The 17,697-nt window shown below is 43.1% G+C and overlaps 1 protein-coding gene across 2 annotated transcripts in view; it reads left to right on the top strand.

The window, feature by feature from the left end:
* Positions 1 to 17,697, top strand: part of MAP3K12 (mitogen-activated protein kinase kinase kinase 12) — a 216,602-nt gene that overhangs the window by 179,157 nt on the left and 19,748 nt on the right. For both annotated transcript variants that reach the window (XM_075337201.1, XM_075337202.1), the window contains exons 6-11: positions 3,666 to 3,824; positions 5,675 to 5,783; positions 7,920 to 8,029; positions 10,140 to 10,256; positions 15,557 to 15,682; positions 15,804 to 16,236. In XM_075337201.1, coding sequence (XP_075193316.1) covers positions 3,666 to 3,824; positions 5,675 to 5,783; positions 7,920 to 8,029; positions 10,140 to 10,256; positions 15,557 to 15,682; positions 15,804 to 16,236 — 1,054 coding nt within the window. The remainder of the gene's footprint in view (positions 1 to 3,665; positions 3,825 to 5,674; positions 5,784 to 7,919; positions 8,030 to 10,139; positions 10,257 to 15,556; positions 15,683 to 15,803; positions 16,237 to 17,697) is intronic.

Genomic DNA, 17,697 nt, shown 5'->3' on the forward strand with positions numbered 1-17,697 from the left:
TGCGGCCGCAGCCCAGATGTTAGCCTCTCCGTGGGTAGGGGCAGTGTGTCCCAGGTCCCGGTGCGGGGAGCGGGGTGCTGGTGATGGGGTTGTTGTCGGGGTGCCGTGCTGCGGTGCAGTGTCGTGCCCGGGTGGCACTGATGTACTCGCGATTAATTCACACTCAAGAGTCACTGGTAAACCAAAGTTCGGGTATGGTCGGGTCCCGCAGCCGGCTGCTTGTATTCTCCTCTGAAGTTGGTGGGGGCCTTTTCCCTTTCACCTCTAGTATGGTCTTCGGCTCCCCTGCCTGGGCAGTGGTAGCCCGCTCCCCAGCGTTGAGCTGCCGGAGGAGCCCTCGGTTGCCCGCAGGCGCTGGCCCGTCGGGTGTTTGGCCCTTGGCGGTGGCACTCACCCAGAATCGGTGGGCTTTTGCCTTCTTTCGGGACTTTCGGTGTGGATGAACCCATGAGGTCCAGCCAGCAATCAGTCAATTTACCTAAACTCAGTGGCTTCTAAGCTAGGACTGGGTCGGAGTACCCGGTTTCTGGTGCTCCGGTACACTGTTGACTCCCCGGTTCAGGGCCGGCGGGCTCCAACCCTGGCCCGGTCCCTACGGTTCCGCCGGTTGCTGTACCGGTACTCCTGCAGACGGCCACCACCGTCTGCCTGCCTGACGTTTCAAGGGGCCCAGGCTCCAACCCGGGTCCCTGACAGCTCTGCTCCTCTACCACTTCAAACTCCACTCTAAACTTCAACTCTCAACTCCACTGTTTGTATTTCCTGCCTCAGGACAGTAGTCTCCTCGGTGGGCGTGTTTTTTCGCCTGACTCCGCCCACCTGGTGTGCCCTACTGGCCCTGAGGGAGGCATCAGGTCTCCCTTTCGGGTGACGGGTGTGTCCTCACAGGGGATGGGGGTGTGTGTGTAATGTGGTAGGTGTTGTTACCTGTGACCCCTGGGGTCCAGGGCGTCACAGAGGCATCACAGGTGCAGGAGCAAATCACACACACTTCCAAACATGGAGGAGGCGATTGCTGGATGATAAAACTGCACACTGATGGCTTCCAGTATAGGAGAGCTATAAGGGGATTTAAAACAAGTGTTGACCAACTTAATGAGTTGACCCAAAACTGTAATGACCTGACGCGTTTCTCCCCACACTTCTGGGGTTTATCAGGGGGTCTATTTTAATTCATTGTCAATCCTCAATAAAGGGTATTTTCTGTGGATTTTTCTTTTTTAGTCCAAGGCGTTGATAGTGCTTCAATTCTATTCTTTTTATTCTTAATATTTTTCCTTTCTGTAGATATGTTCATTCTCTCATATTCAACTCCTTAAATTAGTATGTTCCTCTCTTTGCAGTGGTGGTGTATGTTTTGTGCCATGGTGCCCTTCATCATAGGATTGTTTTCCGGAATGGTTTCTTATGTCCAAAGAGGAGAATCCTTCCTTTTTGATATAGTACCTGGGGTCAAAAAATCTTCACTTTCTTATCCCATGAAGGGTAGTAGGTTCCAGTATTTGGTTGTAGATGTTTTTTTTCTGGGTTTCCTTGGGGCTTCCACGTGTCCCTGTCCACTGCAGTGCCAGTGTTTTGTTTAAGTGAGTCTATAATGCAATAAAAACCTTTTAAAGTAGATACCCTCGGTGATTCTATAAATGACACATCGCTAGAATAGGGGTCTATGTTCCTACTCAGGTGCTCTCAGGTGGGGTAGCGAAAAACCTGATACGGCTTGTCACACTTGCCTTTTAAAGGGGTTGCCTCATGAACAAAGTTAATTTTAGTCATTAGATCTTGAAATAATAATTATTTTCACAATTGGATGTGTTTTTAAAAAAAATCTTCCTGTGCTGAGGTTATCACATATATATGATTATATACACCTGCTATCTACTGTGTAATGGCAATGTCTGACTGTATAGGGATAAATTGTCTCTTCGGGGAGGAAGTAGATAAACTCTAGCGCCACCTATTGGAAGTAGCATTTTGACAATTTGAATATTTCCCAGAGGAGCATTACAGCTATAAGACTTGTCACCACTGACAGCCAGATTGGTTTTCCAGTCTCCGCAAGAGAATAGTTTTCCCCTGAGACCCCAGCCATTCAGCCAGATCAGATCTCATACTTTGCACTGATGAGGGACAAACATCCCGAAACACACTGTCTGCAAATTGAGGTTCTGATCTGGCATAAATCCTAGGTCATATGAAAAGGCTCGCTGGAGAGTCACTTTTGACTTTTAGGATTGCTACTTCCAAAAGGTGGCACTAGAGTTTGTCTCCTTCCATGAAGAGACAATTTGAATATACAGCGAAGAAGAATCTATATCTCAGAATGGAAGGCACTCAAGAATAAAAGTAAAATACAGTGGAACCTTGGTTTACAAGAACAATCTGTTCTGGGAGTGTGCTTGTAAACCAAGTTACTCGTCTAGCAAAGCAAGATTTCCCATAGGAAATAATGGAAGCTCGGACAATTCGTTCTATAACTTGTGCAATGTTCCCCTATTGTGCCATTACTTACACACACACACACACACACACACACACACACACACACACACACACACACACACACTCTATGCTCACCTTAACCTCCGTTCCCTCGCCGGCCTCCTGGTTCTTGTAGTAGTCCGCAGGAACAGTATGTGTATCGGGTAACAATCGCACGTCATACGCAGGAGCCGCTTGCCTCTGATTAGCCAGCGCAGTGACGTCAAAGGCATGAGCCGCTTGCCTCTAATTGGTCAGCATGCTGCCTTTGAGAAGTGCTGACAGCGGAAGTTCCTCCATCGTTGCGATGGTTACCCGATACACATCCTGTACCTGCGGACTACAAGAACCAGGAGGCTGGCGATGGAACGGAAGGTAAGGTGCGCATAGTGAGCAAGTGTTTGTTCGTGTGTGTGCGGACTGCAAGAGCAGGTCAGAGCGCGGTGAAAGTACGGAACCGGAAGTGTGTGCGGTGAGTGTTTTGCTTGTACAGCAAGGCTTGCTCGTAAACTGAGTTACAAATTTACAGCAAGCTTTGCTCGCATAGCGAAATACTCGCACACCAAGTTACTCATAAACAGAGAGTCCACTGTATCAGATTCAGAACAGTGGCATTTACAACAGGTAAAAAATGTGTTTATGGCAAGTACAGGCCCTCTGAGATGCTGTGAGGCCTCTATGCCATATTCATGTTTTTCCTCCTCTGGGGGCTGTCAGTTTGATGTGCAGTACATTAGACACATGAAGGGGGTAGGTTTGTTTTGTTTTTGGTTTTTTTTTGCCTATAATCTTGTAGTGGATGTTTGAGATCAGTAGCTTTACCAATATAATTTTCTTACCTGAATTGTTGACATTAGGGAATTATTTCATTCTATTTTCCCTTTTAAGTTTTAGCATTGAGTTTTTGTACTTCTATCAGATCAGAGGGGACCAACTCTCGTCACTCATGATGATCAGCTGTATGAATGGGCCGCAGTGTTTATAAAGCTCCACACACCAGAACCCCAGGCGTTCAGTAATAGCAGAGTTGGGTGCTGCAGCTTTCTCCCTTTCAAGTGATCGGTAATTTTAGTGAGGAGTCAGACCTCGACCGACTAATATGATATTGAGCTTGCCACTCTGTCAAATCTTAAGAATTGATATGTATAGTGTAGATGATAAACTGTCTTTCCTTTTCCTGTGCTTAGGTCTTTTGGTGTGGTGCTTTGGGAACTCCTGACTGGTGAGATACCCTATAAAGATGTGGATTCGTCAGCTATTATTTGGGGTGTTGGCAGCAATAGTCTGCACCTCCCGGTACCTTCAAGTTGTCCTGATGGATTTAAGCTCCTGCTACGCCAGTGCTGGTTAGTTCTGGATATTAGTTAATCCTAATGTGTAGTTGTTAACATAGAATATCATGTGTCTGAGATTTTAACTGTGATTTTTGGTCCCATATTGTGAAGGAAACCATTGTCTTTCTATATAGAGAAATTATTCTATGCCATAAATAACCCATTCTTCCATACCTGAGGAAACTCATTGTTACACAGGGGTATTAGTTAAGCTTTCTGCACTCATAACCATTATTACCAAACACAAGACCGCACCAGCGTGTGGCCACCTTGTGTCCTGATGCAACGATCGAACCATCCAGATTTTCAACTGGATCAATGTAGTTCAAAACAACAGCAAGAAATTTCCCACCAAGTGTGATGATTATTAGTCCCAACATGTGCAATAAACCACGTATCTGCCTTCTCAGAGGCCTTTCTAGAGTGCCCATGTTGGAACTCTGATAATATTCACTACTTTAGAAAGATGCTACTAAACTTTGTGCTATTTTTACATAACGAGGCCCATAAACAGAATCAAAATTCTCTGTGTTCAGTTGCGTCTATGGAACATCTATTCACGTGGCTAAAGCTGAGTAGTTTTTGTTATGATCTGGGTCTTCAGATCTGTTTGGTCATATATGTGAATATCTGAAGTCATGGGTTATATTAATCACCCCGGCAGGTTAACAATGCAACAATTTTTATTTCTTCCGTGTATGGTTTTATAGCAACCATAGACCTTATGCTCTTCCAGACGATGGATATCACAACTGTAGCCCATGTATCCAGCTCCAGTCAGCAACAATAGTCGTTATGCTCCTCCAGATGACTAATACTCCTCCAGAGGACTAATACTCCTCCAGAGGACTAATACTCCTCCAGAGGACTAATACTCCTCCAGATGACTAATACTCCTCCAGATGACTAATACCACAAATGTAACGCATGTATCCAGGCTCAGCTAGCAACAATAGTCCTTATGCTCCTCCAGACAACAGATATCACAACTGCAGCCCATGTATCCAGCTCCAGTCGGCAACAATAGTCCTTATGCTCCCCCAGACGACTGATACCTCAACCATAGTACCTGTATCCAGTTTCAGCCGACAACAATAGCAGTTATGCTCTTCCACACGACGGTTATCACCACTGTAGTTCATGTATCCAGCTCCAGCCTGCAACAGTAGTCCTTTTGCTTTCCAGATGACTGATATCACAACTGTAGCTCATGTATCCAGCTCCAGCAGGCAAGAATAGCCCTAATGCTCGCCCAGACGATGGATATCAGAACTGTACTATATGTATTCAGCTCCAAAATCTTTAGTCCATCCATTGGCACCAAGACCTGGCTGCAAAAACAGATCCTCTCCCCTCCATGCTACAGTACCAATTACTCCCTAACCAAACAGGTGGATTATTGTTGTTCCTCTCCTCATCACACCCACCCCTTTAGACATTTTCTACATTACGCTCAAAGTATGAGTGTTCCAGAAACCCAGTCTGAAAAATTGTGCACTGGGGAAGCCCCCTGCAGAGATTAACAAAAATGCACAATCCCCCCACTAAATGCAGGACAATGAACCCTACTGTAATCCTGATTATATTAGAGTCCATGGAGACAGGCTGGGGTTGACACTCTGTTAATGTAGGCCCCTGAGACACTCCATCTTCTAGAGCATCTTAAACTGAGAGCAAGCAAATCTCTAATCAAACAAGACCGACGTATCCAGCCCTCCATGCTGGAAGAAGTCTAATAGTCTTTAGTTTATGGCTAGCTCCTCACAATATGTATGAACATTAGTTCTCTATCCAACATAAAATTTTGCATTGTATAGGTTTTTCTGGAATTTATTTCTTACATGTTTTATCTATTCTCTTAGGAATAGCAAACCAAGGAATCGACCTTCATTTAGGCAAATTTTGCTGCACCTGGATATTGCCTCTGCTGATGTGTTATCCACCCCACAAGAAACATACTTCCAATCTCAGGTGAGTATGTAGTCCGTCTATAGGGGCCGTTTGCATTACAGAGGTGCCCATGCACCAAATACTCGTTCACCCAACTAGTATTCCTTCTCGCCCTTTCTTCATACGCATATATGTTTTGAATAATAGAATAAGCCTCTGCCAGATGCATCTGGCAACAGGTTTATCTGAGAATTAAAGGATTGGACCTTGAAATTCAATATGCCCGTCTTTAGAGTCAAGAGTCTGCAGAGATTCTCCCAGTTATATAACTGACCAGCAAATGGTTCCTATCTGTCTTCCGATTACTTCATGGCCTTTGATAAACATTATACATTTTTTTCTTCATAACATGCACCTGAAGATCTGAAGACCAACCATTACTAGTAATGGAGCCTGGATATGAAAGCCCCTAAAATATCCCAGTCTTCTGTTGTCCTATTAAATCCAGAGACACATTTTTACAAAGGTGACTTTGTTCTTTCAGCAGAATAATTAAATAAGGTAATGCTGTTGGTCTTCACAAATACTAACCCAGACTATACCATCGTTTCACGCTCAGCTGTTAACAAAATTTTACTAATTCTACACTTTCTAAATCTTAACTTACTCTGTATCTAATTGTACACCCAACAAGAATATAATCCTAATGTAGGTATATTTGCAAAATAGAATAGGAAATATTATTGGGATGCACAAACTGGCCGCAGATTTCCTAAGCTAAACTTGACAGTCTCTGTAATGAAAGTCACTTCTTACGGATTGTACAGATGGAAGAGTAGTCAGGAAAGCCTGGGTCTGGTAACAGGAGGGTATGTATAAATACAGGAAGAAAACTTAGTCAGATCACAATCTAAGGGTTAAAATTCCAGGAAGGCACATACATGGAGTAAACAGAGACGTGGTCCAGGTAACGTTCCGAGGTAAAAAGCCAGGAGGCCACGACAGAAACGGGGAGTGGGCAAAGAGGAGTCAAACAGTCCGGAATCAGAAAACAAAGATCAGAATTCTAGCAGAAAGACAGGCCAACAGCACAACAACTGAACCAGAATGTACAAGTGGCAAGGTTCAGAGAGAGCATGCTCCGTAAAGAAGCAGAGCAATTACCAGGATGATGAAAACACCTGAGCAATCAATCAATAAATCAACCTGCCAGCTCAATAGTCCAGGAAAACACAGCAGAGTATATCATAGTGCAAAATTCTCTCCACAGAGGAATCATGATACTGCCAGCTCAGTAGTTCAGAAAAACACAGCAGAGCATCTCGTAGTGTGCAAGATGCTCTTCACAGAGGAATCGTGACAGTATCATAGGATCATGAGAGCCCTGGCAAGTCAGTATATTGCAGTCCATACTCTGGGCTCGCTCACACAAGCTTATACATCGGATGAATGTTATCCAATGTTTTATCAGATAACACGTGGACCAGTGTTCTACTATGGGGCAGTGCCAATCAGCGTTTTTGTTGTTTTTTTCTCATGCTGTGATTTGCAGTGAAAATCTGATGCCACGCATCCATTACAGTATATGGGTCTGTGGAAATCATCGGACTACATTCGAATGACATCCGAGTGAAGTCTGATTTCCGCAGACTCAGAATGGAGAAGATGGAGAAATTTTGTTGTCCATCATCTCCTGACAGTGTGCTATAATTTTCTTATGCGAGACAATCAGATCACACTAAGCTAACACTCTGATCAGAGTTTGATCAGAGTGTCATTATCATAATTCATCCTATTCTCTTGTATGAGAAAATCACTGCTCTTGTGAGCCCGGACATCTGAAGTTAGCCTTGGGATGAATTGGGATTGGTTGTAAAGTGAGGCTCTTCCTCTATAGGACACCGCTTAGTAATGTAATACATTGTTATCCCTTGATTTCAATGACTGTCTTGTAGTGCTTTATTTCTCATTGATTTTGTAGTGGAATGTGATGGTATTGGGTCACATCAAAAATCTAGTCAGTTACCATGTAGCACAATCCGGGCAGGGTTAATATGTTAATTGAATTACTGGTAATTTATAAGATGTGAAAATCCAGCTTTCAAGTGCAAAATACTATATATTTAACAATTATATATTCAATATTAACACATATGACTACCTTTTAGACTAGTTTGTGTCAATAGCACGTAGACATTTGGTTTTCCTTTATCTCAGGTGGAGTGGAGGGATGAAGTGCGGCTCCATTTTGAGAAAATAAAATCAGAAGGGACCTGTCTGCAGCGCCTCGAAGATGAGTTGATATCGCGACGCCGTGATGAACTCCGGTAAGACTTGAAATGATTATTACAGTGCCAAATTAATATCTTTAACCCCTTCAGCCCCCGGGCACTTTCCGTTTTTTTGCGTTTTTGTTTTTTGCTCCTCTTCTTCCGAGAGCCGTAACTTTTTTATTATTCCGTCAATCTTGCCATATGAGGGCTTGTTTTTTGCGGGACGAGTTGTACTTTTAAATGAAACTATAGGTTTTACCATATATTGTACTGGAAAACAGCAAAAAAATTCCAAGTGTGGAAAAACTGCAAAAAAAGTGTAATCGCACAATAGTTTTTGGGATGTTTTATTCACCGTGTTCACTATATGATAAAACTGATGTATCTATGTGATGCCTCAGGTCGGTGCGAGTTTGTAGACACCAAACATGTATAGGTTTACATGTATCTAAGGGGTTAAAAAAAAATTCACAAGTTTGTCCAATAAAAGTGGCGCACGTTTTGCGCCATTTTCCGAAACACATAGCGTTCTTATTTTTTGGGATCTATGGCTCAGTGATGGCTTATTTTTTGCGTCTCGAGCTGACTTTTATATTGGTACCATTTTTGCGCAGATGCTACGTTTTGATCGCATGTTATTGCATTTTGCGTAAAACTTGCGGCGACCAAAAAATGTAATTTTGGCGTTTGGAATTTTTTTTGCCACTACGCCGTTTACCAATCAATTAATTGATTTTATATTTTGATAGATCGGGCATTTCTGAACGCGGTGATACCAAATATGTGTATATTTATTTATTTTTTAACCCTTTAATTTTCAATGGGGGGAAAGGGGGGTGATTTGAACTTTTAGGGTTTTTTTTTATTTTTTTATTTTTTAAAACTTTTTTTTTACTTTTTTTTTTTTATTTTACTAGTCCCCCTAGGGGGCTATAGCGATCAGCAATCCGATCGCTATTATCTATCTGCTGATCACAGCTATACAGCTGTAAACAGCAGATTCAGTCACTTTGTTTTTCCCTCTGCTCTCGGCCGAGGGAAAACGAAAGTGAAACTTCGTAGCTGCAGGCGTTAATGGCCGCGGGTGGAAGCGATTCCACCTGCGGCTAGCAGGCACACATGTCAGCTGTTGAAAACAGCTGATATGTGTGTTGATCCACGCCGCCTGCCCGCGGCAGGGGGCGGGGCTTAACGGGACACGATCCTGGACGGATAGATCGGTCCAAGGTCGTGAAGGGGTTAAACACAAGCTTAGACCTCTGATGTGCATAGCTGCAGATAAAATCAAGCCACCTAATAAAACAGGGCCCAAAACATCCAGAAGAACAAAGCTAGCTGATTATGGAGCCAATCACTAGTCTTAGATGTTATTGGTGATTAGTGATGGGTGGATCTGGTCTGTAAAAGTCCGGACCTGCGCGGGTTAAAGGTACCCGGGTGCTGGTTCTGGAATTCTCAGGGAATTCTGGGTATTTATCTGGATTTGGCACTCGGGTAATAAAAAATAAAGTAAAGAAAAATAATAATCCTAAAGTAAAGAAAAATAATAATCCGAGCATGCTATACTTACAGAGTCACTGACATGGCCGTAATTTCTCCCGCGGCCGCTCATTCTCTTCTTGGGTCGTTCATTACCTTCATTGCATATGAACTGCTTTCCCTTCCACAGGCGTTTGTGATTGGTTGCACCAATTTTAATCGCTGGATTCTGGTCCCCATAGTCTTTTATATGGCGACCGGCATCCAGCTTGATATTTGGGACCAATCCCGGGGGCATCCAGCTTGATATCTGGGACCAATCCTGGGCCGGAACCGGTTGTGTGTAATTTTTTTTTTGTTTGTTTTTTTTGTACCTAGTTAGACCCGCCGATCCCGATTTATCTGCGAGTCCGCCAATCACTATTGATGCTATGTCCTCTCTGTGCAATGGTGACAACAAACATTGTGGTTACCAACTCTCAATTTTTAAATATTTGGTGGTGGTTGTGTTTTCAAATTAGGTCACTATAAGTTTACATTATTCCAACCAAGGAGAACTCTTAAAAAGAAGAGTATCCAGTTATCCTAGAAAACGGAAGACATCTGAAAAAGACCTATCCAAGAAATGGGTTGACGTGTCATTTGGATGGACCTTCGTAAATGTCTTTGTTCACTCTCTTCACAGACATGCTCTGGACATTCGAGAACACTATGAACGCAAGTTACAGAGAGCAAACACGCTGTACGTGGAGTTAAATTCACTCATGTTGCAGCTAGAGTTAAAGGAGAGGGAGTTGTTAAGGTGAGTAACAAGCAACAGTCTAGACACTAACTTAAGGGGTTGTCTTGGCACGGACACTCTTTTTCCAATTGCAGGGATTCAACCTTTGTGACCTCTGTGTAATTTTAGATTTAGGTTGCAGTTGTGCTAGGATGTAGTTGCGTTTCATCCTATTTTAGACCTGTCCACGCCCCATTACACGGACCTAGGGAAACCAAACCATGTTGTTAATCATAATTGACAGACCTGCTGTCTTGGCCACCTTACCAAAACTGCAGTTGCTGGTAGAAAAGTTACTTTATTCCTCCCAGGAACCACGCATGCGCGAAGCAGCTTTCATCACTGTTCAGTACAGAGTGAGCATTGGCCATGAGCAAGCCTCAGCACTTTGAGTAATAACTTACTCTGCAGTACAGCTGTGCAGAGCGAGCTGTCAATCAAAATGCAAGAGCGTGCTTACAGCTGATTCTCAGTTACTGTAGCCACAACGAGCACACCTGTATGACTGAAAGCCGGTGGCTCACAGGAGAAAATATAGTTAATTTTCTCCCTGTAGCCGCACTTTCAGTAAGGCAGCTCGACAGCATTGTAAGGCTATATACCTGCAGAATAACCCTATATCTGCAGGTTAATAATGTTTGGAGGCATGACTGATATTCTTTAAAAAAAAGTCTTTATAATTTAGTTATAGTAATACAATGCTTTACATTCCTCTACTTCTTTTCCATATTATCTATCACAGTTATCAGTTTTTATCTTATATTTTCATAGCTTTATAATTGAAAGAAGACATATGTCCATCAAGTTCAATCTATAACCAAAGATGTAGATCCAGAGAAAGGCAAAAACGTCATGAGACGCATCCGAATTGCCCCATATTATAGCAAAAAATTCCATCCCAGCTCCAAATGTGGCAATAGGACTAGTTCCCTGGATCAACATCGTATCTACAAAATTTAGTACACATAACCATAATATTATATTTTTCAAGAGTCATCCAGGCTCTCCCTGTACTTTTTTACATAGTTACATAGTTACTTAGGTTGAAAAAAGACCTAGGTCCATCTAGTTCAACCTTCCTCCACCAGTTCTACATTTAGTCACGAAGTCATTTATAACCAACAATGTTGTGTGTACTGAGGAAATCATCCAGCCCTTTTTTAAAAGCTGTTATAGTATCTGCCATTACTACCTCTTGTGGTAGGGTATTCCACAGTCTGACCGCTCTAACTGTAAAGAACCCTTTCCTATTTAGGTTTCGGAATCGCTTTTCTTCCACTCGCAGTGAGTGCCCCCTGGTCCTTAGTACTGTCTTTGGAAGGAATAAGTCATGTGCCAGTCCTTTATATTGACCACACATGTATTTATACATATAAATGAGATCTCCTCTGAGACGTCTTTTTTCTAAGCTAAACATATCTAACTTTTTCAACCTGTCATCATATGGGAGGCCTTCCATTCCTTGTAATAGTCTAGTTGCCCGCCTTTGAACTGACTCTAACTTCTGAATGTCCTTTTTAAAATGTGGAGCCCAAAACTGGATCCCGTATTCCAGATGTGGCCTTACAAGTGATTTATAGAGGGGTAACAATACGTTGGGATCACGGGATCTAATCTCCTTTTTTATACACCCTAAAATCTTGTTTGCTTTAGCAGCTGCTGCTTGACATTGAGTGCTGCTGCTCAGCTTATTTGTAATGAGAATACCCAAGTCCTTCTCCTGTTCTGTAGTCCCGAGTTTACTTCCATTTAATGTATACGCAGCTATAGGATTACTCCGTCCTAGGTGCATTACTTTACATTTATCAACATTAAATCTCATTTGCCAAGTATCTGCCCATTCTGACACCTTATCCAGATCTTTTTGTAATATTGTACTATCCAGGTCAGTTTTTAATATCCTACATAGTTTGGTGTCATCGGCAAAGACTGACACTGTACGATCAATCCCATCCACAAGGTCATTAATAAAGAGAGTAAAAAGAATCGGTCCAAGCACAGATCCCTGCGGCACCCCACTGCTGACTACAGCCCATTTAGAGAATGTACCATTTATGACTACTCTTTGTTTCCTATCTTTTAGCCAATTCCTTACCCAGTTGCATATTGTGTCCCCTAGTCCTTGCTTCTGGAGCTTTAGTATAAGGCTATTATGTGGTACAGTATCAAATGCCTTTGCAAAGTCCAAATAAATCACATCAGCTGCATTACCAATATCCAGGTTTGAACTTACCCCCTCATAGAACCCCAACAGGTTGGTTAGACACGACTTATCTTTCATGAATCCATGCTGTTTGTCAGTTATCATATTATTTTCTGCAATATATTTTTGCATGTCATCCCTTAAAATGCCCTCAAAAACTTTGCATACTACTGATGTCAGGCTTACTGGACGGTAGTTGCCTGGATCTACCCTCTTACCTTTCTTAAATATCGGTACCACATCAGCAATCCTCCAATCCTGAGGCACCAACCCTGTTACAAGTGAGTCTAAAAAGATGAGATACAGCGGTCTGTCGATTACGGAGCTCAATTCCCTCAATATTCGTGGATGAATGCCATCTGGCCCTGGGGATTTGTCAATGTTTAATTTACTCAGACGTAGGCGTACTTCATCTTGTGTTAAATTAATTATATCGGGTGGTGGACTTTGATTTTTCACTTGTTGAATGATCCCTGGTACAGTCAGTTCCTTGGTGAATACAGATGAGAAATGCCTATTTAATATCTCAGTCTTTTGTTTGTCCTCTATAACTAACTTGTTATTATATTTTAAGGGGCCGATACTATCCTTTGTTTTCCTTTTGGCATTAATGTATTTATAAAAGATTTTGGGATTTATTTTAATGTCATTGGCGATTTTTGTTTCAGTAGCTAATTTTGCTTGTTTGATTTCTTTTTTACATTTCCTATTGATATCTTTATACTCCTGCAATGCTATTTCTGTATTCTCAGCCTTTAAGATTTTAAATGCCCTTTGTTTTTGTTTTATTATACTTTGTACAGTCTTATTTATCCATAGTGGTTTCTTTTTATTCCTGGACATTTTATTACCACTGGGTATACGTTTTTTACAGGACTCTAGGAGTATATCCTTAAACTTACCCCATTTATGTTCGGTATCCCCAGTTACCATGACTTTGTCCCAATCTACACAATTAAGCTCTTCCCTTAATTTGTTGAAATCAGCTTTCCTAAAATTCCAGGTTTTAGCATTCCCCCTTTGAAATGTTCTATTGAATATTATGTTGAAGCTTACCATATTATGATCGCTGGTGCCCAAGTGCTCCCGGACCTGTAGATCTGAAATTCTATCCGGTCTATTTGACAGGACCAGATCTAGCAAATTATCTCCCCTGGTCGGTTCACCTACTATCTGAGAGAGGAAATGGTCTTGAATGGTAGATAAGAACTTACAGCTTTTAGTAGAACCAGAAGATTCTATGTCCCACTGAATGTCTGGATAGTTGAAATCCCCCATAATAAGAACCCGATTATTATTATTAGCTGCCTTTTCAATTTGTTCCAGCATTTCACCCTCTATTTGTTCAGGTATGTTAGGAGGCTTATAGCAAACTCCAATTAGCATTTTTCCATTATTCCCCTCCCCATGTACATTTACCCATACTGACTCTACATTGTTGCTGTTCCCCTCAATGTCATCATACAACACAGGTTTTAGGTTAGATTTAATAAATATACACACCCCACCACCTTTTTGGCCTTTCCTGTCCTTCCTAAATGTACTATAACCCTGTATGTTTGTCACCCAGTCATGGCGTTCATCCAGCCAGGTTTCCGTAATGCCCACCACATCATAATCCATGGTTAACATAAGAGTCTCCAATTCATTCATTTTGTTTGCAAGACTTCTTGCATTTGCCAGTAGACATTTAATCCTATTAACACCTTTATTACTCCTAGCCTCCCTAGGTTCCTTGTATGTCCCATCCCCCCCTAATCCTTCATTGACCCCTACCGTCTCCCTGTCTCTATCTGCTCTATCTATCCCCTTATTTGCTCCACTACCCTCCCTCCCCCTCGATCCTAGTTTAAAAGCTCCTCCATCCGTCTGACCATTTTCTCCCCCAGCACAGCTGCACCTTCCCCATTGAGGTGCAGCCCGTCCCTACCGTAGAGCCTGTAGCCGACTGAGAAGTCGGCCCAGTTCTCCATGAACCCGAACCCTTCCTTCCTGCACCAATTTCTAAGCCACATATTTATCTCCCTAAGCTCCCGCTGTCTTTCTAGTGACGCTCGTGGCACCGGTAGTATTTCTGAAAACACCACCTTGGAGGTCCTGGACTTCAGCTTCTCTCCTAGTTCCCTGTAATCATTTTTAAGGACCTTCCACCTGCCTCTAACTTTGTCATTAGTACCAATGTGCACCATGACCGCTGGGTTTTCCCCAGCCCCACCCAACAATCTGTCTATCCGATCCACAATATGCCGAACCCGAGCACCCGGCAGACAACACACTGTTCGGCATTCACGGTCTCGGCGACAGATGACCCTGTCTGTCCGCCTAATTATAGAGTCCCCTACCACCAACATCTGTCTGGGCTTTGCTGCACTCCTATTTCCCTCCTTCCTACAGCAGTTGTTTTCCTGGTTGCTAGGAGTAACATCCTGCTGTAGTGACCCTAGTCCAGGCCCTTCATTCCTAATATCAGCCAAACAGGCATATTTACTAGGTTGTGCCAGGTCTGGACTAGGCTCCCTGACACTTTTCCCCCTACCTCTTCTTCTAACTGTTACCCAGCTACCTACCTCTGGGTCCTGATCTTCCCCACCTCCACCCTCCTCCATATCACTGGCCCCAGCCAGAGAAAGCTCAGTGAGCTCTAAACTCCTCTCCAGGTTTGCAATGCCCCTTAGTGTTGCAAGCTGCTTATTTAGATCAGTTACCTTGGCTTCCAAACACGCAACATGCATGCATCGAGTGCAGACATAGTCACCCTCGAACGGCTGCTCAAGGCATGCATACATCTGACAAGATACACACCTGGTAGCATTGTCCATGGAGCACCTATCAAATGGGGATCAACAGTAAAGTAGAAAAACAAAGCGAAAAAAACCCAATGGGAAACGTCTAAGGATAAATTCAAACTATGTTCTTGTGTCAAACTATGTAATTGTGTTGAAACTATGCACTTATCTTAAATTCAGCACTTTACTTTAGTTCAGCACCTCGCTCGCTTTTTAGTGAATCAACCATCACAACATGTTGTGGCAGAGAGTCCCAGAGTCTCGAAACTCTTATGAATAAAATGAAAAACATTAGCAACAAGAATACATAATAAAATTGTCTGTATTTGCAGGAGAGAACAAAATCTTGAGAAGAAATATCCCGCCATTCTTCGACAACAGCCCCGGCCATCAAGCACTGTGGAAAAACTTATTAAAAAAAGAAATGTGCCACAGAAACTTTCCCCACATGGAAAGAGGTAACACATCAACGAGAAATGTCAGATCGCTTTGCTTCTGACTATTAGTAGGTATTTTTAATGTATACCTGTTTTACATATTGTGAGCATATCATGAATATCTTGAGTTTCTTAATAACAGACCAGACATCTTGAAATCTGAAGTCCTTCTACCTAAAGGAGACTCTGGCTTGTCTCCATCAACTCCAACTGGTTGCCAGAAATTGCCTCCATCTCCAGGACGAGGTCGCCGTGGAAAGCCACGTTACCGGAAAGCTAAAGAAATGGTCAACTTGAGGGCAGCAGTCACTCCTGAGCCAACGCCTCAGAGCCAACCACCTCCACGTGATCCTCATCCTTTATCTTCTTCCAGTCCTGATCTGTTATGTACCCCTTTGGAGGCAGAGGCTCGTAGAGAGAGCCAGAGTGCAGAATGCTCTCCAGTTCGTTCATTACCTGGACCACCAAGCCCAGAATCCCCATTAGGGAAGGCAACTGGGAGCAGATCAGCCAGAGGAGGACAACACTTGACACCAGCAGCAATGCTATATAGAGCTGCGGTCACCAGAAGCCAGGTAAAAGACTTGAGTCAAAGTAGACCATGAGTTAAAGTGACCATTCACCTTGGAACTGAAGAGTGAGAATACATTTCTTATATAAGGTCACCATACCTAGCGCTCTCCATTTGCCTCCTGCTGTGATTTTCATTGATGTTACATTCATCTTGTTTCTTAGATGGTCACTGCAGTGCCATAGCTAGTGCGGTGGTAAGTCTAAACCATGCAACCATGTAATTTTAGATCTACCACTGCACTTCTTAATTGTAACGCTCGCGGCTGCAAGACTGAGTTGACCCACTGGACCATAGGGGGACCTGGGCTTAACCCTGACATAAGGGCTTAAATAAGCACCTACCAGGTATTCACGAGAGCCTCAGATGGTGAGGATGGGCTTGGCTGCCGTTAAATGCCAGTTGCCACTCCCAGGGACTGTGGCAGCTGAGCGGAGCTAGGTGACAGCAGGACAGGTGTATGGTCATAGACAGGATGTGGTACTGGTAGAGAGACTGGGCAAACACACAGGAACTCAGAGAGGACTGGAATGGATACACAGGGTCAGGCACCAGACATAAGGCACCGGATATCAGGAAGGACAACAGTCACCAGGTTACAGGTTTGAGACTTTGGAATTCAGGTTCATGACATCATACTTCAGTCTCCTAATTGATGTCATGTACCTGAATTCTGAACCTGGACATAGGTCATCAGGCACAAGACATCGGGTATCTGGTTGCAGGTACAGGACATCAGGCTAAGACCATCAAGAACAGGTGCATTATTCAGGCTGGTACTAGGACACAGACACATACAGGACGTGTCCAGAACACACAGATCTTCAGCAGACAAAGTACTGATTATTAGCAGAACTGGAGCTGGACACTGGCAGACCAGAGCAACCGGCTGGTCTAACTAAGAGGAGGTAGGTCAGAAACCTAGTGAGTTCCTCCCATCAGGGTAGAGAGCCTTAAATACCAGGTGCCTCTCAGCGATACCCTGGGTACACCTGTGCAAAGTGTACATGCTTCCCCTTAAAGGAACAGAAAGCACACACTCCCTGGGCTGGAATCCAGGAAACCCTGTGCAGCAATTCGAAAGACCAGAGGATTGCGCAAAACATACATGTACGTCTGCAAGGACAAGAGGAGTGCAGGGATATTGGTGCTATGTTGCATCGGGACAGCGGTGTGGTCAGAGACCGAGTCGCTGGTGCTACATTCATGACACTGCGGTAGCCATTCGAAGACGAATGGAATACTGAACTCAGGAGGAGACAGTTGGAAGACATAATGTAGGAAGTCAATTAAAAATGCATAATCACTTTTGATTTTTGGGTGGAGGTTCACTTTAAATCCATTGCTACACTAGTGAAATAGTGACAGCTTGAGCATTTCTAAAGAAGTCAGATATAAATACAGTAATGTATAAAAGTTTTATGCTGGTGTGGCAAAAATGCTACAATGTAAGAATGCTTTTAAA

Source organism: Anomaloglossus baeobatrachus, chromosome 2, assembly GCF_048569485.1.
Source record: "Anomaloglossus baeobatrachus isolate aAnoBae1 chromosome 2, aAnoBae1.hap1, whole genome shotgun sequence".
Classification (NCBI taxonomy): domain Eukaryota; kingdom Metazoa; phylum Chordata; class Amphibia; order Anura; family Aromobatidae; genus Anomaloglossus; species Anomaloglossus baeobatrachus.